Genomic DNA, 26870 nt, shown 5'->3' with positions numbered 1-26870 from the left:
AACATTAATTATCTCTCAGTCATACATTTGCAGAATCATGCTTCTCCACTTCTGTTTTCAGCTTTGAAACCATAACAGTAATTTTTATGGATTTTACTAAGTAAATTTTCCCTAGAACTCCTGAATACTGAAATGTAACATTTAATAATTTTACTTTTAATTCTTCAAATGTACTGTTTTTTGTTGTTGTTGTTGTTGTTTTTTGTTTGTTTGTTTTTAATATTAAAATAATGAAGAGATAAATAAGTGCCTTGAGGGAGCTTTTTATAGAAATTGTTTACTTTGTGTGGTGATCAAAACATGAAACTATACTTTTAAGTAGATTTCCCTACTGTAACCCAGAGAGCCTCTTGGTGCTAATTTTGACTATGAATTACAAGTTAAACTAACTTCACATTTTCCCCACCCTTTTATTATTAGCATTAATGAAGAATGCCAAATCTGTAATTTGAAGTCCCGAGACCCTCAAATCAATCACATAAGTGAGGTAAAATATGAACAACTACAATTTAAATTTTTGCAAAATGCAGAGCTGATCTGACTTGGAGGAGGTTAGTGGGTCTGTACTGAAAGATGCCAGGCACTGTCAACTCACATTAAAGTGTTGGTTGAGAAATATCTTGAGAAATATGTCTCATTCCTGTTTCCATTTGATTAGCTCTGCACAAAGATGGCACAAGATGCCAATCAGTGTACCAGGATTTTTTTAGTTCAAATCAAAAGGACTATCAATGAATCACTAAAACCAAACCCGGAAGGGTAAGGAAGATCCTGACTGACCTTGCACGTATGAAACTTTACATTTCCTGGCTAGGTTAACATAAACAAAGATTTTAAATCGCTGGTAATATTTTCATGATTAAACATTACATTATAGAACAATTATTATTCCTTTTCCTTCTGAGTCAATAAAATAAAGTGAATAAAATAATGTTAAAAAAAAATCCTTACGCTCATATGTTTCATTAAGAAACTTGATTACTTATTGTTTGTGATCTATTTTTACAGGAGACAAGCTTTAGCAAATCTAAAGAGCACATGCATATGTGGCATGAATTAATTACTGATGGTGTATCACCACTGCAATGTGAGTGGAAGTAGGAATCTTCTGAGAGCAGGACCAAACAGTTTTCCATGAGACTGTCTAAGAAGGTATCATAAGGCCATGGTGCCCATTGCATGCTCCCCAAAACAAAATAAAGGTTGAAATCTCTTGAGGAGCTACACACACATCTGTTTCTACTGATTGGATATTGCACGAATTAACTGGCAGTTACACACATCCCTTTCTATTATGTTTGTTTTGCTTCTTGCAAAACAGTCAGTCTCATCCTATCAGGAGGATGAGGAGTGACAAGCTAAATTTTTAACCTGAAAAGAAACAAGATTTACAAATTAACAGGGGAAAAGGATTTAATTAGAGAAATATGGCTAATGATGCTTAACTTTTAAAAAAGACTCTTTTCAGTATCAGCTTGTGTATGAATATAACATTGAATATTTTGTACAAATATTAGGCAATAATTTCCTGGATGCAATATGCTAGGCCAGCGAAAATCCAAAGCAGAGGAAAATATACAAACAAGGTATATAGCTGTGCCCATCAGCTGGAAAATGTTTTGGCTAAAAATATTCACTTGCTATCAGACAAAACAACACCCCTCAACTTGTCAATTCTTAAGCAAAAGGAATGACATGAGTTGAATTTCAGTAGCCACCTGACACAGTCTCCAGCTGAAGAGGTGTTTTTACATCTTATTTTTACTTTTCATTGATCAGTTTTGACAAAGCCTATTCATCGCCTCCAATCTGCACTGGGCAAGTATATTTTTAAAACAGTAAATTCAAAACTATAAGGAAGAAAAATTGCTCCTGGCAAACTAAAAATCCCCCAAGGCACAGAGGGAATGAAGCTGACAGGCAGTAGCATTCACTCATTTGTAGCCAAATTTCCAAAACTCCTTAGTCAGTGCAGTAGATACAAATTTACCTTCTTCCACCAGGGTTATTCCTTCTAACTTCTACCCCCACAGAGAATGGAATGATTAAATCTCCTTTTTAATAGCTTCTGTCCGAAGCTTTGCATGGTAAGGTCTATTTCAGCAGTTTTTGGTAGTAATGTAAAGCATTTTCATGATTAACAGCTGTTTTATACCCAGTGTAATTGACCACAAAACAGGGGAATGTCATAACATAGCAAGAAAACACTCCCACCTCTGTCATAGCCCAGACTGGATTTCTGGAATGTACATTACTTGAGATTTTTATTACTTTAACTAATGTACTACCTGTATTTCAGGCAAAGAAATTTTAAGCTAATGATCATTTCTGTCTACCAGATCTTTACAGAGTGCCCATCACCCATTCTTCACTTTCAGCAGAGACCCTGAACAGGGTGGCTTTGTAAGAAGTACAGGAAAATGCATCTTTTCCTGTGAGTTTTTCAAATCTCACTTTCTATCCTGAACACATCAAGACATACAGAGAGATTATATTCATAATACTACTAACTTCATCACTTTGGAGAAAAAGTAGGGTGGGAAAAACAAGCCAATTTTTCATTTTATCTTTATGTACGTCCGTGTGGTTGAAGATGCGGAGTGTGGACATGTTTTATTGGTTGCAAAAAGGCATACATTGAAAGTTCAGAATGTTTGTGCATGTGGAGTGTATTAAATCTAAAGTGTATCAGAGAACATTAGGAAAACTGCATCTCATTAACCTTCAGTATGGGGCAAGAGCACAGAAGAAGATCTAATGCTTGCATGGTAAGTACTGCTTCCTAGTTACATTAGGATTGCTATATGAATCTTTAGAATGCTTATAGATCACCTCAGAAACCTGAAACAGATAGCAATTGAAATTCTCACTGAAGTAAAATGGGGTGATAACATCACTTTTTCCCCCAAATCTCTGAAGTACTGTCTTATTAAGTTTTTGTTTGTTTGTTTGTTTCAGGGTTAAACTGAACAGACCTGTGAGCACACAGAATTGATATATATCCAAGTACAGACATTTTGATTTCATCCTTGGGAACAGACTTGAAAGAGCACAGATTACTCTGATGTAACCATCCACGGAGCACACAAAGCTATGGGCTACACTCTGTGGTACAAAGAGGCAGTACTGCCTTTTTTGTGTCCAATACACCAGCTATGGCAAGTTGGTGCAGTTGGTACAAGGTCCAGCAAGGGGCATGAGCAACATCACTACACTTTCCACTTCTGCCATGTTACTTAGATTGTCTGCTGGCCTCCCATAATATTTTATGATTTTCTGAGACATATTTACAAAAACATGCTGGCCTTAAATTAGTACTGAATCTGGCAGAAATGTCACAATAAAAAATCATCTAAAAAGAGACCCAAGATTTACTTGTAAGCATAGACAGTTATTTTCTCCTTAGAGCTACTAAAATAAAATAGTGTTTTTAACTTTCAAACTGTATATGATATAGAAGCACAATTGACATTATTAATAATTTTGTCTTATGACCTTACTAAACATTAGCTGACATCCAAGAGCTGCCAGAAATAAATGAAAATGAAGTAGTAACCGAGTGATGACTATGTGTTATGTGGATCTCATTTTTTACGCTGTGTCGTTTTTGTAATGCATATTCCAGTGAAAATCATACATGCTAAAATCTCAAAAACTAGGCTCCATTATAAAAATCTGTCTTGTCTCTAATAAGAATTATTTTTACCTGCTGCGGTATCACATGAAAGCTTCAAGCATCATCTCTGTGACAGACAGCTAAAATCTCAACCTCAAGTGTTTACCATATGCATTTTTTTTTCCCCTAAATCTGATGCATGAAGCAAACAAACTTAATCTTAGCTTAATTTTCAAACCCTGTGATGAGCAAGAAGTTTTATGTCATAGTTGTTTTCCTCCCACTTTTTTTTTTTTTTTTTAATTAAATTTCTTTCGTGCCCAGGATCTGTTTTTCTACCTAAGTGAATAAGTACTATATCTTTATCTGCAATTAATTCCAGATTAACCCTGTAATAACACAATAACTTCAGCCAACTGTATCAGATTAAAGTATAGCGTACATAGTATGAAAAGATTTTTGTAACATTAAATTGACTGGAAACAATCTTTTCAATACATATACTAAAATAACAGTATAAATGGGAGGGGATTACAGAATATTAATTTGGAATAAAGCACCCAGTTACCAACTTGAACATATTCTATCTAGACTAACAGGAAAATCAGTCCATATTTGGAGGAATGCCCTTCAAAATTAGCTGTATGGAAGACTCATCTAATTGGTCTTCCTCAAAGACTTTAAAATACCATTGGCACGAACACTGTGTCAATATTACACATTTTTAACAAAGGTACGCATGTGAAACTCAGTATGCTGGTCCATTTCAAAGTGGATAATTGTATCATGCTTATTTCCCCTTAGTTGAAATGAAATATTTTTCAGCTCCTTTATAAAACTGCTGTGGAAAAAGAAATGTTGAGTACTGGTAAACAGATGCTTCATTAACGCTGCAATAAGTATTTTCTAAGAAGACCTATAAAACAATCTGTCCGAATGAAGACACAAGCAATAAATTGTTTTTGCTTGCAAAACCGCACAACAGCTCAAATGATCACTGAAATCATAGGCTCAGAACCTTCCAGAAATTCAGTATCCAGGACTGAAGACAGTAATTTTGCTAAAACATTCGTAACCCTTACACTCTGGAAAGATTGCTTCATAAGTTTTAGTTATGTTCTTACATTTCTCTGTGATATTTGCATTTTCTACTGTTACACAGCATGTGATACATTCTACCCTACTTTCGCACACTATGGCATTCACCAACAGGGCTCTCATTTATTGAGGAGAAAATACTCAAATCATTATAAACAGTCTAATCCGAATTATCTACAAGTTGTTACATCTCACCAAGCAGCATCATTCAAAAACCTATGCTTTTTTGTTTGTTTGTTTGTTTTGTTTTTCCAGTGGAAGATGCTGAGTAGAAGTTTCTGCAGTAATTGCAAAAAAAAAAAAAAAAAAAAAAAAAAAAAAAGAACGCTTTATTTTCCTGCATACCATAGAATTTTGTTTGGATTCCACAAATGTTATCATTTGAGCTGCACCCACCCACGTATTAACACTTTAGGAATAAATTAATACTTTTTTGTGCAGGCAAGAAATCATGATTTTTCGTTGGATACATGGTTTTAGTTTTATTTTTGAAGAAGATACTTAGCAATATACTTACCTCCCATAGCATATTTGACTCCAAACTGCCTCCCTCTTGTATTAACAAGAAAAAAATACAGTATTGGGCTGTTTTTTTGTGCTATTTTTCTGGTAGAGCACTTTCTAAATCAGAACCTGTTATCCCCTTCCTCTCTCATTTCCATTTACTCTCAACCCTTAACGTAATCATCAAGAAAAGACTAAGACTCTATCTTAGCCTTCTTATCCCAGAAATGGACACTTCTCAATAACTGCCTGGGATGCTTGTCCCAGGCATTATGTATGTGGAATAGAATCCTTCTTTTCAGTCGATACTTTGTTCAGTCTTTAAAATAGAAAATGAAATATATTTTTTTCTACTGACTTGACTTATTCACAATGGTAACAAAAGAGCCTCGCAAAATTTTTCTTCCATTTAACGAACCTGGCTGCCACATACTGTACATACCTTTAACATCATTTTCTAGCACCATGGCATCATTAAAGACCCTGAAGCTTTTCTGAAGAGAGCTCTTGGCATCATCCTTCAGTGATCCTTGAGGACCAGATGTCTGCAGAGAAACAAACAGTGTAAACATACGAGAAAGCCTGAAGTCATTAAAGATGTATGAAAATTATCTAAGTGAACAATCATCTCAATTTTAAGTGAACATCATTGTGCTCTTAACCATATATCATTGGTGTTAAATTGGTTTTCACAGGACTAGAAAATGTTTTTTCTCTATTTCCTTTGTTTTTACAGGAAGCCAGTTCTCCTTTGGAATACCAGCTATGACTTTAATAAGAAAAGAAAATGGTTATATCATTATGGAAAGAGATCTGTCCATAGAAGCAGAACTTTTTCAAAAACAAACAAGCAAAAATCTTTCAACATAAACAAGGCTTTCTTTCTCCAGGTACAATATTTCTTCCCAGGAGCAGCTACAATACTTTTATAAGGTAGGCTGAATCTGATGATCTAAATTCTAACACAGAAAACAGAGTCAAGAATATATAGTCAAGAATTGTAATTGCAAGGTCAGTAAAGTGAAGATGCAATGAAACAAATAGAATTTAAAAAGAGGGGCAAACTGCAGTTAATCTGAAATAGTTTTATTACTGAATATCCATCCTACTATCTATCATGTCATTAAAAAAAGGCTTTCTATTGAAATCTCTCTTCAGTGCTGAGACTGATCAATCAGTCACATGATTTTTCTAAATTAGATTAGAATTTTCAGTCAGTAGGAAATGCTTTAGGTGCTGAACCAGTTACTTACCAGTTTGAAAGAATGAACTCAAGTCACATATTATACTGAATCCATTTCATTGAGAATACTCTTGACAGGCAGATAACATTTTATATTAGTCATGGGTCAGCCTTGTTGCAAGTATGTAATTAAGAAGCAGCTATTCTTCATTTTCAGGGGCAGATACATATACTCAAAAATGAACTGTGTGTCAATTAAATGACATAGTTATTAATGCTATTCATTATCCATATAATGAACAAGAGGTGATATTTTTCTAACTGATGAATTGTTGTTTTTCAATGATATTTTAAGGAACATACATTGGAATTGCTGCCTGTTTCTCTTTCTTCCAAAAAATCTTAAAGAATGCTTTGGATAATCTCAAAATTCAGATTTCATTTAAGGGACATCACAGGGCACAAGTAGCCTTATGTCACTGGGATAAAGCTATTACAGATTCTTTGTAGTCATGAAGGATGTAAATTTATGCTCAAGTTTCATCATATGATGAGTGATTTTATTAAACCTGGACCTTGTGACTACTGAGCTCACTTGAACTACTATGCTATGTATGCAAATTCCTCCCCACATCAACAAAGGCTTTATATTTGAAAGATCAACTAAACTAATTGTTTATAAATTTTATCTTTATTACCTTATATAAGTAGCACTGATAATATATAGGTCACTCCAAAATTAATACTTCCTATTTATTTCCATGGAAACAATTACAGATAGGAAGAGCACAATATCAATACTTAATAGAACAAAATTCTCAGCTACCAAAGACTAACCAGTTAAGTAAAAGATTGCTCTTGAAGAAAGAGCACCTGGCCAGATTGCATGGCAGATGCACCTGACAAATCAGAAAATACTACTGCAATTTTCCTGTTAGAATCAGAACTTGGGTCCATGTGAGAATTGTTATTAGAAAAAAACAGGCTGTTAGGATTTACAGGCTGTTAAAGAAGTTTCATTTCAATATAAAGAAGCTGGAAGGCCAGATTTGCAATGCAAAAGCAAGTTCATCAAATCAGGGACAATAACTGAGTCCAAGCTGGCAATTAGAAACAGATTTCAGCAGAAAGTTAGTTAATAATGAGAAAAGTAAACATTTTCTAGATGTGCGAAGTGAACTTGTGTTCAGCTTGCAGCAAGTCAGGATCACACTGAACCCCTTTATGATTTAATAAGACTGACAGCTAAATGATTTTGATATTGTTTTCTAAATGTGTATACTTGATCTAAAGATGAGGAAAAAAAAAAAAAAGTAATAAATGATTGTGATTCAAGACAAATTGGAAAAATCACTGTGTCCCAGGAATCTGAACTGTATCTAATTTAACTCTGTCTGCACCAGAAAGTACATAACTGGGGGACAGTAACTTCCTCACAATCTGCCTCCATCCACAACACCCACCCTCTCCATATACAGTTCGTGCACTTTGACTGCTTGTAGCATCTTGTGGTTGGAGTGGGGTCTCATTATGTATCCAAACAATGCAATCTCAGTCTTGGTTTAGACGCATAAGTGCTGTTATGATAAGTTAATATGAAATTCTGCCACAGAAACCATACATCATGCATCATGGATTGCTTTGTTCTTTCAGTAGTTTAGCAATAATTTTAACAAGGTTTAACAGCAAAAAGAAAAACATGTATCAAACTAAAGAAAAGCTCCATGATTTGATATTCAGCAATAATTACAGGTAAAATTCAAGAAATTCAAGAAGAAACATCCACTTGGACTTTCTGGCATTTCAGTAAATCTTTAGCTCTGTTCTTGTCAAATCATCTACCTTCTGCAGGAGCAGAAGAAAGATTTCAGCGCACAGCACTCTTTTGGGTATGGAACAGATCCCTCCAAATCTCCAAGGTATGACAGTGTGAATCATTGGCTTGCACATTATCAGGGAGAAGATTACAGGCTGCAAGTTCGTTTAGCTATGGTAACAGCATCCCATGAAGACTCTCCCATCAGTTCTGAACACAGAACTGGACACGTTCTGAACACAGAAAACTGATGAAGCCTTGGTACAAAGGTATTCTCTTTTTTTCCTGAAGTTTCATGGTAAGATGTAAGCATGAAGTAGGTATTATTTTGGTCACTGACAGAAGTGTAGGTGTAGCTCTAAGTATATATGTTATCCTCAAAACTGCCCCAGGGGAGTTATGTATGTGAATTCATCTGTACACTTATAAGCTGTTTTACAGACTTAAGCCCTAATTTCTATCTGTTAAATACCATTCTGCCTTACTTTTAAAATATTTTCTTGTTCAGGTACATTTACATTCTGAGAAATTTTCACCTCTGTGAGAATTAAGGTCAGTTAATTCTCACCAGTCCTGGATACAGCTGAGAATTCCAAAGTACCAAAACGTTGTGAATGGATTGCATCTCAGGAAATCCTCGTGTCTTGAGGAGACCTGGTAGGCTGCTTTATGCTGTTAACATGCAAGGAAGCTTAGGGACCCAACACAACTGCTAGGGTCCCACTACAAAGGGAGTCAGAAAGAAGGAAGTAGAACATTATAACCTACCATGTCACCTGTGGTACCAGTTTCTATTCTAAAAAGCCTATGAAATAAAAATAATTTTTCAAGATGTATTTTAAAATTATGATTTCGCTCTACAATAAACAAGCAGGATTGGTTAACATGACTCCACTCCTCAGTCAGTTACTGTCTTGACTAAGTCACGGGATACTGAAGCAGCCCCAAATGCTTGAGATTTCTCATCTGTGATAAATTTATTTTTCTTTGAAAGGGAACAGAAAATCCATCATAAAAAGCTTAAGAGAAATTTTTCTGTCATATTTTAATACATTTTTTTCCCCAGTCATTTATCAGGCTTTCTGTAATCACGATGGATTTGAAGCATTGCTTTGTTCGTGCTTTAAGCAACATTAGCTTAATTTAAAATCAAACTAATCTTCCCTATTAAAAACAAAAATAACTCCAAATTCAGAGATACCTCTGAAGTTTGCATAGATTAATCATTCCAGTGACTTGCAGGGTAGACTCTAAAACTCAGCTCAGTACTTAACACTGCTAGTTTATGAACCAGTTTTCTGCTATTGGGAAACCTTCCCCACATCAACCCAACACTATCATTTACTGTGAAAGGTTGGGCTCAGTGATGCATCTGCTGGCTTCTGGAGATCAGAGTCCTTTACAGAAGACAGACATCCACAGTCGGTTTCATTATAAAGAGAACACGGCTCCAGTTTCACAAGGAGGGATGATTATATCTGCCTTCTACACCAGGGCTCAAAGACCATGTACTCCAGAAGGAGGGGAGTTTCCAGAGCTTGCTGTTTGAGTTGGCTCAAATCTACAAACACTACCTTCTAGGAGAGGGCTTGAACTACAGTGGTCCAGTCAGCAATGAGGCACTCTTCCTGCTGAAGCTCAGACTGAAGTTCCTTGGGGCCCTCAAAAAGAGGGAGACTGACTTACTAATTTTAGCATTTAAGCTTATCAAATAGGTGAATAGGTCAGCTCTTTTCATAAAAACAGACTTGATATAAAAATACAGTGAAAGAATGATTGACCATGACAAATATCAGTTAAATTTATCCCTAAATCCTATTATTTTCCCATTATTATTTACCAAATAATGAGAAAACTTTACCATACTGTGCACCAGTGTGATGATAAACCACGGATTATCACTATGTTTACATTTAAAGGGCTGTAGCTCTCTTCATTTTCCTCTTAATCAACTCCTGTTGCACATACACAGTACATAATAAGAACAGATTTCTTCATAGAGAGGAGATGCTTAGAATCCCTCCTTGAACAATATCTTAGTGCCTTTTATTGCTACTCCCTTGCATCATACCGTCCATCTCTCCACCACCAGCCCTTTCAAATTATCTATCCACTTCCTCTCCGTGGTACCATCAGCCAGTTCTCCATCCGATATAAACACTACTGTAGTCACACTGTAATTGCTTGCTTTGTTTCTCAGCTGCTGTATGTGCCTTTTTTCCCTAACTGATCCCTACTATAGCGCCTTGCAATACTCCCTGTGAGTCACAAAGAGAACAAAGGACAGCTATCCGCATTAAATTCTAATGCATTTAAAATAAAATAAAATAAAAATCCAGAGGTTCTTATTTACTTCTGCAGCATAATTAGCAGTTCCAGCAAAACAAATAACTGTTTTCAGAGAACTTGTACATGCTAATGTGTAAGGTGACACTTTTTCCTTTCAAGACAGAAATATAGTAATTAATGTTATCTGAAATACAATTTGACAACAGAAACTGTCTAAAAATATATATGATTTTTTGTGCAACAAATAGTTTGCTTTATCCCTCTCCTAAATACGGGCCGTTCCAGCATGTTAGTGCTTTTTATATTCTTGCTATCCACTTGACTGAAATAGCTCTCTTAAAGATACTTTTATGCATGTGCAAATGCTGTTACTGCAGTTTATTTTTGTTCACCTACACATTCCTGTATCAAATACAGGGTCTGCCAACTCTCCTCCTCCGAACATTGCTGCTGTTTTGCTTCTAGGCCCATCTCCAGTCTTCCTGCCTTTTCTCCCTTTTCCTTGGCATGGGTCCATGGGTCACCCTGCCCTATTAGTCAAGAAACCAGGTCAAGTTGCCCAGTAAACTGTTGATAAATATAAACTGGCCTTATCAAGTATCACAAGACCTAACTGTTCATTCAAAGCCTTCTCATAGAGGCTGTTGGCTTGGCTTAATCCTTAGACAGAGACTGAAAGGACTGATGGAGGAAGGACAACAAAAAGGGAAAAAAAAAAGAGTAAAGTATGCATGGGCAAACTGAGGTGTAGTTAAGGTACACGAAGCTCTGGCACGGGCACTTTGTTCTGTTGTCAATACAAGAATCTGTGGTGGCTGCAGTCTCTCAAAGACGGTAAAGTACATAACTGGGAAAATGTTCAGGATAGTTCCACTGAAAATTTAAGTTTCCTTTCCCAATTTACTTAGTTTTCTTACCGCTTTCATAGCTTCATTTGCAAGAGCCTTGGCTTCCTTGGCAACATTTTCAGCTTCATCTATGTAATCCTTGATGTTGGTATAAGCATTGAAAGCACGTGTGGCATTGAAAGAAAGGTTTTTGGCTTCAGCAAGGATTCTGTTGGGACAGAAAAAGTAAACAAACAATTAAATATACTATCAGAGCTCAAGAGAATACAGCACCCTACTTTTTCAAACCCAACAGTCTTTTTTAAGGATATTTCTAAGACAGTGTGTTAGAGAGGAATGCTACATTGGAAATTTCAGGAATTATGGTGTTTTGCAAAATTCACATTTTACCTGTGCAGAAAGACATAAAATGTTTACTGACAAGGAGGTGCTGTGAGATAAATTAGATCAATAATTACAGTGTATGATGTAAGATAATGTAAGGGAGGCAGGGATTACTTCACCTGGATGTGTTCCAGCCCATAGAAAATACTTAGTCATGGAGACAGAGTGGAAGAGAGGGAAATTCATTCTCTAATCTGATAATACATATATTCTCCTGAGAACTGAGGTAGCTGGGCTCCAATCTGTGCCTCAATTAATATTTAATTATTTCTATAAAATGCAACAGGAAAAACTAAGGAGATGGAAAGTATTTTCCCTGGACTTTACATGCAGTTAACAGTGGGAAATAGATTTCCTTCAGATTGCCACATGATTGAACTGCATCAGCATAATTCCTAGAAGAGCCTTCTCCCTACCCAAATACAGATGAAGCTTATTAGGCTGTAGTAAGTTTTTTGTGATACTGAGTTAGAGAAATGGGCAACCTACAATAATTATCTAGCTAGTAGTTAAAGTACTGCTTAGAAATATGTTTCACAAACCTTCAGGTTAGGAAGGACCTAAATGGAGTTTTCCATAAACCAATGACATTTATTTATCAGCGGGCTATTAGGCATAAGGGAGAACCCTATACTAACACTTCTTTGTATACAGGAAAAATAACAATCTGTTTCCTAGGTTAAATTCATGATCTGTTCCATGTTCTAACTCCCAGCACAACATCTTCACTATCAATCAATAGGCTATTTCAAGCCTTAGGGGGTGATTTGAGAGAAAAAACTCTCCGTCAATTTCTCTTATAAGATGAAGTGGCATTTTTCAGCAAATTTAGTATTATCTGAAAAATGCCCAAATGCCAGTTGTGAGGATAGATGCATTTTTGAAATCCTAAGATAGATAGACACTGAGTATTCCTGTAAAGTATGGCTTTACAGTTCATGATCTAAAAACTTTATCCTGATGTAAGATGACAAAAGACAAAGTCATTTCTTTCTCCTCTGAGACTATGAATCTGACCACACTAGAAATATAAAGTCTCAATATTTTGTTTTTAAAGATAATTTTAAATGTCTTTGATTCTTCATTCTTTACTGTGTATAATGAGAAACTGCAGATGATGTCTTGATTGTATGGAAGTATACATGGTATTGCTAAACCACAGTAAAGAATAAAGGGCTATGCTACCAACCCCAAAGAGTATTAAAGTGCTTTAAACTTTACCCTAAGCTCCCTAAGGCCTATGTTAAGAAAGAAGCACAAGTATACACCCCCAAAAATTCTACTTAAGCATGTACACCTTCCCTACAAGGGGAGGCCGAGAGAGCTGGGGCTCTGCAGCCTGGAAAAGGGAAGGCTCTGTGGAGAACTAGCAGCAGCCTTTCAGTATATAAAGTGGGGCCATAAGAAAGAAGGGGACAACAAGGTCTCTCATGATAGGACAGAGGGAAACGGTTTCAAACTATAAGAGAGGAGGTATAAATTAGATACTAGGAAGAAGTTTGTTTTTTTTTTTTTACAACAAAGGTGGTGAGGTACTGGAGTAGTTTGCCCGGGGTAGTGATTGATGCCCTGTCCTTGGAAAAATTCTAGGTCAAGCTGGATGGTGCTCTGTGCAATCTGATCTACCTGTAGGTGTCCTCAGTCGCTGCAGGGGAGTTCGACTAGATAAACTTTAAGGGGCCCTTCCAACTCAAACGGTTCTATGATCTTAAGAAACAAAACCTAAAGCTTTCTATTCATACAGTGCTTTTCTAGAACTATACTGGGGAGACGTTTGGGACACACAATATGCATAATATATTTGTAAATTCTAGAGCTGCAAAATTTTTTTATTGATTTCTTTCTTAAATGCAGAAAATCAACAAAACAAATACACCCCCCACACTCTCTTCCAATAAATGAAAACTACTCTTTCCAGTCTTTCCAAGAAATGATATTCATGATGAGTTATACAGTGTCATTCGTACAGTCCTTTCCACTTTGAGCTTGGCCAAGTAGAAATGAGAATGTCAAATAGAGAGAAAAAAAATTTCTTACCTCCTGTTTTTGGAGGGCAAGATATCAAAGTCTGAAAAGTATGCCCTTGAGTTTCTGTTAAGCGATCTTACAAGTCTGCTTTATAATTTTACCATCACCAATAAACGCATCCTTACCCATCCAGTACTGCAGATGATTCATTCAGCTGTGCTGCGTGGTTCTCAGCTTGTAATACCTTTTCTGGAAGCATTTTGTCTTGAATTTCTTGTGATAAATCATCTATTTTATCTTTCAGTTGATCGGACATTGACTGTATCTTATCTGCAACACTTTCCACGTACTGACATAAAATAACATAAATAAGACCTTTAAGTATCTGAATGCAAGCATTCTGTAGCCCTTTATACATTTTCATTGTAAGATATTAAATCATAATTTACACATGCATTAACACTTGAGGGGAACTAATGGAAAGAATAAAGGATTGGTTGGTCTGTAGAGCAGAAGAGAAACAAAACAGTATAGCACAGCTACTTGCCTCTCAAGTTATTATTTTACAATTATTAAACTACAAAGTTTAAATATTTGCTACCTCTACTTTGAATTTATATCCTAAATATAAATGCATACGTAGTTATACTCACTCGTAACCATCCTCCCAGTAATAACTTGCCAATGACAAAAGTTTCATGTTATATGACAATTTGTTTGACTCAAATGTGTTTTTGAATATTAAAATACCTTAGTAAGAATCATGCTTTTGGAGATCTCCCATTTCTGTCTTAGTAAGATGTCATAAATTGTTTTCCTTCCCATTTTACCACATGGCTTTTTTCCATTCATTTTAAAAATTTACAGTGTAAGATGAAAATATTTCTAGAACCGGTCATATCTATATATAGGTAAGGCTGCAAACTCCATTGATAAATTTTTAAGGTAAGACTTTCAAAAACGTTGCGTAGAACTAGAGCACAGTCCACTCATTTCTGTGATCTATCTAGATTCAAAATTGTTGCCACAGGCAACAAATTATTTCTGATATGCACACACAGTCTTGTTGCAGACAAAACTACATCTAGATCACAGAGACAGTCTGCGACAATGAACAGGTTTTCTGCATCTGCAATTCTACAGACAAAGTCAGTACCACAATCACAATACAATATTTTTAAAAGATACAACAAAAAATGATGTGCTATCTCTCTGTGTAATCATTTAAATCTCAAACTTCATCTTTTCAACATACCAGGTTTGATTTTCTGTCGTAAAGCAATAGAAATTCCTTCAAACACAAATATTCTAACATTGATAAATAAAAAAGAAAAATAAGGTATTATTTGAATTAGATACTCTGTTTCTAATACTACAGCACAATACTGTATTGCAACTGATTGTACTAATTCTCAAATAAAGATAATAAAACACCTACCTCTACAGCTAAGTTGATTTCATTTGTAAAGTTGTTGGCTTCATTAAGGATTTCATTCCCTTCCTGCAGACTCTTCTCAACACCTTTCCTGCCATCTTCTACAGCTTGCTTCTTTTTCTATAAGATGTGTTCACACAGATCAAAATGTGAGTGATGAAAGTGATGCCAGTACTTGAAACCAATAGAGTGTATTTTGTCACCATTCCATAAAGGTCAGACTTCTGGAATTCTCTGATCTTCCCAAGCAAAGACAGTAACAGCAATAGAGCACGTTTAAAGTAAGATATCTTTCTTTTTCTTCCTGTCCCCAGCTTTGTATCCCCTCCCTCCCACATGGTACATTTTTTGTTGTTCTATCATAGAGGTTACTGACTGCAGTACTAAAGTAAAATGAATCAGAAAGTAATTAGAAATCCTAACCTTTACTCAGATGTACAACTTTCTCATTTTAGCAATTATCTACACAGGTCATGCAGGCAAATCTGTGAAAATATTCTGTTACTTTCATCTTTATGTCCACTATTTTTTTTCACTCAATGATGAATATAAAAATAATAGATGATGGTTTAAAAAACTTTGGATTCTTGATTTTCTAAATAGTAGAAATATTGCATATTGTGTAATAATGGTGGTTTTCTGACTAAGCAACTGGTGATTTCCTATGTAGGATCCATTAGGTATCACAGATTAGCCTCACAGGTGATCATGTCACTGTAGTCTAAAGAGTACTATAATGGCCTGTTGGTCAAAACAGGGGTAAAAGTAAAGCAAAGCAAAAACAAAAACAAAACAAAACTTCTCAAAATCACTTTTTTGGACAAGATTCCTGAAAAGGGTGCCTTCAGGCGTTTTCATACTGTGTGGTACAGAAAGTATTTTAAAAACTGATACAGCAGGAGATAGTTTATCCAGCCTTTCTCCTTTTACTTTTGGGAAGAAAATGCAGAGAACAGAGAACACCTAACTTATGTACAGCACAGTATTTCCTTAATTCAATCAAGCCCGAGAACTGAGATTCTGGAACTCCAAGCTTATCATTTCACATGAGGTGAAAGCTTATCATGATATAAACAGAGTGGAAAAATTTATCTTCATTAAGTTGACTCTGCACTTAATATCTTGGTTAAATGCTTGCTAATGTACAGTATAATGTGCTCTTTGAGTCTTTGCAATTTAAATTAAATCAAAAGCAGACCTCTCTGCTATGAGGGGGATCTTTTATAGCAACTACTAACTATGGAAGATAGAGTTTGATTAATTACTGTGTAATATCTGCATACTTGGAGAAGATCAAAAAGCAAACTTCCTGTGAGTAAATATATGCTAGCAAAAATTTTAACTGAACTCTATTTTGATCTTGCATGAATACTCCTACTCAGAGGAATTCAACCTTCCCCAAACTAATAAATTCAACAGCATCTTCCACTCAAATTATATAAGCAGTAAGTACCACTTTGGTAAAGAAAGCTGTCAAGGAATTCTCCTTTTACAAGCCAACTGTTTCCTGATTCTGAAGAATATATCTGTTTACATTTACATCAAATTTAGTTGTATTTAAATAATAATTTTGTTCTACTGCTATTTTTGTTTGTTTGTTTCAAGATTTAGTTACAAAGTTTTCATGCAAAGTTTCAGACTTTGATCAGACATTAACTTAATCAAAGATACATCTTGTCAGTGCTCACCTCTACCATGGTCATGTTATTTTGGTTGACTGCAGATAAATGATTAGCCTCTCTAATTTTATTCATAGCATCTCTTAGCAGATCTCGAGCATCGTCAACTTTGGCATGGTAGTTTGCTAGTTTGTCCCGAACTTCATTTTTGAGATCCTCGTTTTTCTCACTGGGCTCTCCAAATAATTTCTTCACTTTGTTCAAAAGATCTTCTGCATTCCTGCAATACACCATAACATAAAGGTACTGAATTCGTATTTCTTACACCTAATAATCCAAATGTATTGAAATGGGCCTTAAATTTCATAGAATTACCAAGGTTGGAAAAGACCTCAAAGATCTCACAGTAGGGAGGTGGTGGGGAGGGAGGGGGGTGAAGGGAGGTAAACTGATGCTGTCAGTATCTAATAGTAAAGTAAGATTTTCTGAAACATTTCATTTATTTGCATTAATACAACACATGAGACAGACAGATCTCCTTTTTATGACCTTGCCTTGTAGTACAGCACAATCTAGCCAGTAATCAAACTCAGGACAACTCATTGGTTCTGTAAAGCTAACACTTCTACTTTGACCTCTTACAGATTTTACTCTATGCTCTGTCTAACGAAATACAGGTCAAAGAATTACAGAATCACAGGGGTTGAAAGACACCTCAAGAGTTTATTGAGTCCAATCTCCCTGCTAAAGCAGGTACCCTACAATAGGTATCACAGGTAGGCATTCAGACAGGTCTTGAATATCTCCATAGAAGGAGACCCCACAACCTCTCCAAGCAACTAGTTCCAGTGCTCCATCATCCTTATCACACAGAAGTTCTTCTGTATGTTAATGTGGATGTTCCTATGAAAACATTTTAGGCCATTAGTCCTTGTCCAATTGCTACACAGTACTGAGAAGAAGCCTGGTCTCATCCATTTGCCACCCACTTCTCTTTAGATATAAATGTTTATAAACATTTATCAGATCCATTCTCAGTCTTCTTTTCCCTAGGCTGAACAGACCCAGGTTACTCCATCTTTCATCATACAGGAGATTGTCCAGGCCCTTTATAATCTTTGTGGCCCACTGCTGAACTCCTTCTAGGAGACCCCTGTCTTTTTCTTTTTTTTTAACTAGGGACCCCAGAACTGGACACAGTAGTCTAAATGTGACCTCACCAGGGCAGATTAGAAGGAGCAATAAGCCATTGGTGAAGAATACATTTTCAGTATACCCTTTCTCAAGGAAACCAAAAGTTGGACTATTAGAAGTATAGCAGAAATAATGTACTGGTAGGGTTTTTTGGAAGTATGTTCAATGTATGAGATAGACAATACAAACCTGATTCTATACTGCTTGGAATGTCCATGCTAGTGGACAAACTTTACAAGCAGATACTATTTTTATTAGACCATCTGGTCTTCATTCAAACAAACAAACAATAAAACACAAAGACCCCAGATTTTTTTTTTTTTTCCATGATCTTTGGTACTAAAACCTTTCATCAGATGAGAAGTAGAAGCTAAACATAAGAAAAAAAATTGCTTAGAATTTTATGATAAACATTACTGGTATGTCTGGAGCAAAGACGTAATTTTGTAGGAAGTGGTTTCCACCTACATAAGCATTTCAAAAAATGCAAGTGCTCAATTAATAGATGTGAAATGCTAGACTCTGCTTTCCTTCATATTTCTGAAAGCCCCAGCTTGAAAACTTGGTTAGAATGCATGACAGTTACAAGAGTCAGATATTATCACAGGGAGGCTGAAGACGGTGGTCTCTCTACTCACTTGAACTCATCCTGAGCTATTCTTTCTTGCATACTCAGCTTTTTACTTCTCATTTCTGTGACCATTCTGTCAGCCTCACTCTGCAGTTCTGGGAAACTCTTCTCCAAGGTCTTGTCTGGGGTTCCGAGCGTTTCATTCAGTCTTATAGCATCTTCATTTACAGCTGCAAGTGGGCAAAAACCATGCATGGGGGGAGTTAGTAAATAAAAGGGACAGAGAACTTTCATGTCAACTCTATCAGCAAGTCACACACACTTTGCAATCTGCTGTGAAGAAAAAAGGTGGTTAATCAGTGACAAATGAGAGATATGTCTCCTCAAAACTTTTATTGTAGCTCTCTTTTAAGCACAATAATTACAATGAAAAAGATTTTATATCCAGTATAAGAAATGCATTCCTTTACTTTTTGTCCCCTCAGAAGAAAGAATTTGCAATTAACATTTAAAATAGCAGAAGATAACCTGGGATATTGTTCACAAAATTAAAGAGGAAACAGTGAAAATGAAATTTTAAATTACTTTTGAAGACCTTCAGAATTTCATTTTTAGCATTCAGATTTAGCAATCTGAAGAAGAATAAATGATTGGGAAATCTGGGAAAGAAAAGGAGGGAAGAGGAATGAAAGTCACCTATAGACAGAGAAATTGTGTTTAGAAGCAGATACCCAGAAATGGACAAAAAAGGGTGAAGGATATAGCTGTATGTATGGTATCATAATCAAGAACTGACTGAATTTTTCTACCATAGCACACTATAAGATATTAAACTATTTAGTTCCAGAAACAACTGATTTATGACAATAAGTTCCATCTGCAATGTTAAGAAGGTATTTTTGTCTCAGGCTTCCATGTAACTACTTGCTACATAAGTGTTCCTAGTTGCATAGGTACTTCTTAATATCTTTAAATATTAAAATGAAGAACTCAAAACCTGCCTTCCAAACATCAAATAAATTACTATTTCATCCATACATTTTGTAGGTTTAGAACAAATAATGAAGAAAAAAACTATTTTTACAATGTTTTCATTTTTCTGGTGAAAATAGAAGAGAGATCTTTAAGCAAAAGTAGTTATGTGTGAGGTACTGGGGACTGGAACAAGACTATAGTTCAACCTAAATAGATCACAGTTATCTTGTGTGCATTCTGTTATGAATCAATACTGAGTTACCTCTGGTTAAAAACCAGCATGAGAAACTAAAAACGAGTAATGGATAATAATCAAAGGACCATGTAAAGCTAGAGAGTTTTCTAGTAATAGCTCTTACCCAGACCCCATGGAGGCAGTAGACTTCCTTATGAATCAGGTCTAGTTGGCATTTTAGCCTTCTGTTCCCCTCAGAAAGGAGTCACCTAGGACATCAACCCTCCTTCCTTGATGGACATCATCATGGTATGGAGGATTGGCTGACTGGCCCTGATTGATCCCTCCAAATTACTTACACCAAAGAACAAGATTGGCAAAAGAACACATGATGATAACTATGAATGTTTTTAGAAGGTTTGTAGTTATAAAAAGAATTCTGAAACTGGTTTCTATTTAGAGCCTATGTATGTGTATATATAGGCTGCTCTGAAGATATATAGTAGAAAACTTATGTTACCAAGGAAGTGGATGCAGTGATCCAGGTAGTAACTTGCAGTCCTGTGGTCCTATATTTAATCTATTCTTAAAATGTTTACTTGGCTACTAGGGAAACACACTGATTTTAAGGTCTTTATATACTTCTAATATATTGCATTCACCCCTCAAAATCCTTAGACTCTGCACTTGCCATGTTTAAATCTCCTTGAGAAAACTTTTATATGGGTTAGAAACACTAGATAAAATTTATGTGGAGCAAAATATGTGTTTAGCGATTGTCATTCTGAATTCATCAACTTCTCAAATTCAGCTCTGTCTTGAAATATGGAGAACCATATGTTCTTTTTAAAAACCTTGCTGAAAACTTGCTTGCTTCCTCACATTGTTTTCCCATATTTATGAAATGTAAAAAATGCACCTCCTAAAGATAATTTTAAATTTCTGGTTAGTTCTATTACAGAACACATAGTGTGGTGTGTTACAAGACAATACAAAATTTATTTGTAATATTTTGACAAAAGTGGGTGCTTTCACTTTCAACCAGACCTTTAAAATCATAACTCTACTGAAGTTAGTACTGTGTTGGGAGTTTTGAAGAACTGAAAACAGATCAGTATTTTTCAAATAAACTGGACTACAATTGTCAGTCATTTTCAATGATTCTCCACCATTATCATAGGTAATAGGTCCATGCCCACACTGGTCTGAGAGCAGCACTTCATCAAAACAAAAATGCTGACCACTTTGTGCTACAGTTAGGCTGAGGCAGAAAGCCAGACTTAGGGGCTACAACCATCCTGATCTAAAACACCTAGACAGACCTGAGGAATTAAAAATCTGCTCAGACCTTTAGCTGTGTTGAACTCCAGAATGTGGATACTCCCCAAGGGCCTGAGAGCAGAGCAGAATGTCACAGTTACAAGTGAGCTCAGCTCAACAAACTTTTCAAGCAAGTGGACAGGTCGCACAAAGAGCTAATTGGGCAGCACAGCATTCAGGAATGGAAGAGAGAGACTGATGCATGATATTGTGCTGATACACAGTCAGACCAACAACCCTGTTTTAAGTAGCAGTAAAGGAAAGCCATGTCAGCTTCCAACTTTAAGAAGGAAGACTATAGAAATATACAAGATGAAAGAAACTGGACTCCTGTCTCCACTCAGAGCAGAAGGAGTTGTCTTCCCCTTGTTCCTGAAGTGTCCCTAAGCAACAGATACAGGGCTCTTGGGATGGAAAGAGCAGAGGGCATGGATAATTATTCAGACTCAGGAAGGGATGACCACGCTAAGTTGATCCAACCAAGGACCCAGGTTTGGGCAACTGCCACCAAAAACAAGGCAGTACATGCTAGTAATCAGGAACTCTTCACTGAGAGGCACTGAGGCACCCATTTGCCACCCAGATAATCTCTGCAGAGGGTTAGCTACCTGCCAGGGTCCTGAATCCATGACATCAAGAAGAGGCTATGAAGCCTCTAGCTGATAAAACTAGAGGACTTCTATATCTGCACCTATTCCTTCAAGCTGGATCACATGAGGTTGTAAACAAGGAAACTACAAAATATTAAGAGTCTTTTTGTTGAAGGGATCAAGAGTAAAGTTAGGATTCTCCTCTGCCCTCCTAGCTGGAGTCTGGTACTCAGGTAGAAAGCAGAGATGGGGTTGAGTGAGTGGATGCATGGATGTGTTATGCTCAAGGGTTAGGGCTCATTAATCTTGAATGCACCCTTGAGACTGGGCATATTGACATCAGATAGGATACAACTGAAGGCAAGAATGTTCTGAACTGATTAGCAGTACTTTTAAAACTAGTCTCAATATCTACAATCAGTATCTACAATACTTTTACTCATAAGTTTTTACTGCTTTTATATGTACAGAAGATCACCTTGTGGAAGAAAGCTGGCTCTGTGCTGCTACTTAGTAGTCACTTGTGAATTCCAAGTAGAAGACATTCATTAGTGGCAAGTGGTAACGTATCTTTGAAGTCATTTTGAAGAAATAAGATGAAATCATAATGGACCAAGTGTTAAAATTACATCGTGTTTTCTATGAATCTATATTTATAACTGCTATGTAGATGAACAAAAGCTAAGCCCTATTAATTACTTCTTCATAATAGTTTTTTGTCTAGTATCTGAAAAAATAATGAAGGAACGTACTCAATATCCTGCTAGTTGGTGTTCATAAGAAGCTTGTTTCTAAATGAAAGGTTTCAATCAGGCTACTTTTTTCAATGGCTAAACTCTCTTGAACACTGACTCTCAGGCCCTCTTCCCCACCATCATTTGACTTTCTTAGGAAACAATTGGCACATTTTGCTTTTTCCAATACCTTCAGCAGCTTGGAGAATGCCTTTCATGAACTGTCCAAGAGATCTTGCTCTGTCATTAGTCCTCTCAGCATCCTGCCTTGTTTGCTCACCATCTGCTGTCACCTTGGTAGCCTAGTGAACCAAATTCAGGAAAAGCTCAATTAATAAGCAGGACAAGGCTTCACCATGCAAAATTCCTACTGGTTGAATTTACATACAAAACTTTCTTTGGGCAAAAAGCAATGGATTATTGATCAGATGTATGGGAAATGACATGTTCTGTACGATTACACAAACTTTTTTACCTTTTCTTCTTCATGGAAATCTAAAGGCTTTACTTCAGGTTCTTGGGGATTTTACTTATGTGCCACAGCACACAAAGAAACACAGGATGAAATTTTTCACTGAACGTGGTTAAAAAAAAAAAAAAAAAAAAAAAAAAAAAGCATTGTTCAGAAGCTTTTAATACATTCTTTAGGGGATCTTTTCCACAGTTTCACAGTTATGAACTTTACCATTGACAAAGTGCGGCAGATATCATGACCTCTTTCTTTCTTTCCTTGAAGAGTTCTCAAAGAGACAGACTATGCCAACCAATTACTTACTGTTTTGGTTTACTTCAGAGTCGTTACTGCACAAGTTATTTGTATGAAAATGATTAAACAGATGACATCAGAAGAATTAGGAACCCATACAAGACTGGGGGAGCTAGTTTTATTTTTATCCTAGTTTTTTCATATTTATGCAGCTTTAATCATACTAATGCTTACTTCCTCTAAGATTTACAAAACCTTCTACCTGCCTGCATGCAGTGTTAAAATATTGTCATAGTGAGTCGGCAAAAGGAAACTGCAATAGAAAAAAAGGCAGAAATACTGAACAGCCTTGATGTACCACTGCTCTAGCCTAGCTTTCCATTTCCGATATAATTTCATTCTTCATGTAATTGAGAACTATTTTATTATATACTGTCTTATCCTCCCCAATAGTCCATTTATTCTTTGCCTTGTACTTTTTTTTTTTTTTTTTTTAGAATTTTCACATTCACATTCATTATATTATATATATCTACATCCTTTATTACAAACGGTGATCAAAAACTTGCATAGACTTCATTTATTTTTGATGACTTTTTTGCATTCATGTTAATTCCAATTGGCCACTTTAAGCTCTCTATTTACGACTGAGTGGCATACACTATATTTTTCTGCATATTAATCTGTCATCAAATAGTTTCCATTTTCACTCTGTAACAGTTCTTTTTAGTACTTAAATCTCATCCTGCTCCACTGTATGCTTTCTGTATTTTGCCATAAATTGCTTTGCTGAAAAATAACCTTTCACTTCATTTTCTGGTCTAGCTTTAACTCCATAAACCAAACTGAATCACAAACATCTTTCACACTGCACCTAGCCACTGCATGGCTAATTAAATCTTTCAATTTATTAATAAAATCCTACTTATTTGCTATATATTCAGTTTGCAACTGTTCATAATTTCCATAAAGTAGACTTCAACTTCTGCTAACGTTTAAGATTAAAGAAGCAACAGACTCTGGGAGAAGACTAAGAGTCCAGCAGACAGAGCCCAGAACAAGGATTTGGAATGAATCTGTCTGGATGCAAATGAGACCTCTTTGCATAAGGGAGATCTCCACAACAGAAATCGGATAAAGCAAGACTCTGAGACCAGCCTGCCTTTGTGAAGTTCACAGCTTGTATTCAGTCATACAGGTTCTATAGGATGCCCTGATCTAATGTAAAGATTATACTAACATTAGCAGCTACACATCAAACCATGAGAAACTCCTCAAGCTGGCACTGGGAGTGGAGCCCAACATACATTTCTGTAGGTAGTGGGGTGCAGACAGCAGAAAGAAGTCTAACTCAGATGCCACTGTAAAACTGGTAGCTCTTGGCTCACCATCTATATGCATCCAATAGTTGCAAACTAGGTTGCCTGTACTACTACTTCCACACATTTCTGAACTTGACAAATCCAGTGGTAGGGAAGAAATGAGGAAGATTACAAAATCCAAATAAGTCACTCTTCAATCAAGAGGATCCCTGACTCTCTTGTAGGTTCTCTGAATGTATGAAAATAGAAAGGAGGAGGTGTTTCTAATTAAAAATAGTGAACTGACAAGAACTGAGAAATCTTAGGGCTATCTTAGGTAACAAATGTAGGAATCAGCATGCAAGTACATGACACTGTAACCAGCCCAAGAGAAAGAGAAGAGGATCTTGTGTATGTCTTATAAAGAAGATGTGGTACAATTTGTCACTGAAAAAAAAAAAAAAAAAAAAAAAAAAAAAAAGAGAGCTGCATTGACAGATGCAGCTGTTTGAAAAGTTTTTGACTGGTTGAAAAGTTTTTTTTTTGTACTGAGTAAATACTACTGTTTCTACATTTTGCCTTAAAATTGGTAGAAATTTTTGCTCATGGAAAAAGATTCCTCAACAGTCCTCATCACTACTGCTTTCACTTTGACAAGCCTGAAAATCAGATATGAGCAGAAACTTTTCTACCTATGGTTCCACTGTGTACACCAATTACTTGTTATGTAGTTTTGAGCTATGTCTTCATTTAGGAATGAGACTTCAATATTCCATTCTTCTTTTTGAAACATTAACCCTATTTACAAACATAGAAAGAGACAGTAAGACTAGTTAAACTAGAGATCATAAGGCAGCTTACTCACTGCACCAAGGAAAAACAGCAGGAAGGAAAGTGGTTATAACCTGGCTAATTCCCTAAGATCACATTTTCAACAGTTTTCCTTTCAAGACTGGTTCAGAGAAACTTAGAATTTCCAGCTTATCTTAGGTAACTTACAGGAGGGATTGAAATATATATGAGGTTGGTGGTATTGGGCAGAGAGTGTGGAAGGGAATAGCTGGAAAAGGCTATTAAAAAGAGCAACTACGTAAAAGAAAAAAGATTGAGAAATCATAATAGAAATATAATTTTCTATGCTTGTTGGGCTCTCATGAGTTTAAAAAAACAACACAAAACTTCTAAATTTAAAGCTATCATATTTATTCCCAACAGAAAAAGATCATGTAGAAGTGAATAAAACTCATATGCATTCACATGTGTATGTGTGGGAGTGTGTATGTACACAAACACACGAGCATACAAATGCATACATTCACTATAGATGCTTTCTTATTCATCCAAGGTTTCACAGGGATTTTTTCAAAACTGCATATAACACACACAATTAAACCAATTGTTTTGAGATATTTGGTTCTGTAAGTATGCTAAAACTTCATGGGGTTTAGGTAAATTCTCTCAGGTGTATATACTAACCTCACAGCAATCAATATTTTGCTTATGTTGCTATTTCATTGCCAGGGAGAACCTAGTCATTAACATTATTTTTGCTAGACCATCACATTAATGCCTTTGGGATAAATGTGTTTTTATTGTCTTTGCTTCAGTTTCCTATTTTTTATCCACTAGGTGGTACAATTTATAAGAAAGACAATGCCTTACTGACTAAAAAAAAAAAAAAAAAAGTCTACCTCAAAAGTTTCAATATTTCAATATAAATAGTAAATAGCACATCAACTGAAATCCAAAATGTTCTCAGTTTTCCTCATAAATTACGAATAGAATGTATACATTTAAATAAATGCACACACCCTCTGCAATATTTGAGTTCTCCTTTGAGCTCTCCTGTCCCCATTTTAATTACTCATTCACAGACTCTTCATGGGTACAAGTTATTTGCTAAATGACAAATTTCACTATCTTTCAATAAAAGCTGTTTAAAATAAATGAATCAGTCAAGGCTACCACTACGTCTACAGCTCCTGGGAAAAACAAACAAACCAACCCCCCTACACACAAACAAAAACCACCAATAAACCATCCTGCCAATGCCAACAGATAAGATATTAATGGGAAATAATACCACAAAAAATAAAATAAAATAATCCTATAATGAGCTTGAGATGGCTGGACAAGTACATCTGAGTGAAACCGGGCTACTTGCATTGTGACAGTCTTAAAAAGGGAAACATACTGAGAACAATCTTGAGATAGTCAGACTCAGATTTAAAAGAGAATATTATGAGATGATGTTGTTAATGCAACAGATATTCTCACCATAGACCACACTAAAGTTCAGAAGAAAAAGAAGGGAACCAGGCAGCCCAGTTTCCAAAAGCCTCAGCTGATTGAAGAAAGACTCCAGCCATGTGAGAAACAGTGAGGTAGGCACATTAGTTACCACTGAGCTTGAAATATAACCTGCAGTTGATATGAAGACCTCTATTTCATTCAATCTCAGATTTTCCAAGTAGGCTTATTCTTGAGAGTTCTTTATTAGTTCTGTCTTACATTTTAAAGCTTTGCAGGAAATATATCTCTGTG

At 35.9% G+C, this 26870-nt stretch overlaps 1 protein-coding gene across 2 annotated transcripts in view; it reads right to left on the bottom strand.

The window, feature by feature from the left end:
* LAMA2 (laminin subunit alpha 2) overlaps positions 1-26870 on the bottom strand; it is a 308934-nt gene that overhangs the window by 50389 nt on the left and 231675 nt on the right. For both annotated transcript variants that reach the window (XM_072332884.1, XM_072332883.1), the window contains exons 35-41: positions 22510-22621; positions 18593-18755; positions 16830-17040; positions 15145-15261; positions 13892-14055; positions 11424-11562; positions 5661-5763 (exon numbers count right to left, since the gene is read on the bottom strand). In XM_072332884.1, the coding sequence (XP_072188985.1) occupies positions 5661-5763; positions 11424-11562; positions 13892-14055; positions 15145-15261; positions 16830-17040; positions 18593-18755; positions 22510-22621 (1009 nt within the window). The remainder of the gene's footprint in view (positions 1-5660; positions 5764-11423; positions 11563-13891; positions 14056-15144; positions 15262-16829; positions 17041-18592; positions 18756-22509; positions 22622-26870) is intronic.

The sequence above is a fragment of the Excalfactoria chinensis genome, chromosome 3, assembly GCF_039878825.1.
Source record: "Excalfactoria chinensis isolate bCotChi1 chromosome 3, bCotChi1.hap2, whole genome shotgun sequence".
NCBI lineage: Eukaryota > Metazoa > Chordata > Aves > Galliformes > Phasianidae > Excalfactoria > Excalfactoria chinensis.
The sequence above is the reverse complement of the archived record's forward strand: the minus strand, read 5'-3'. Positions and strand labels throughout refer to the sequence as shown.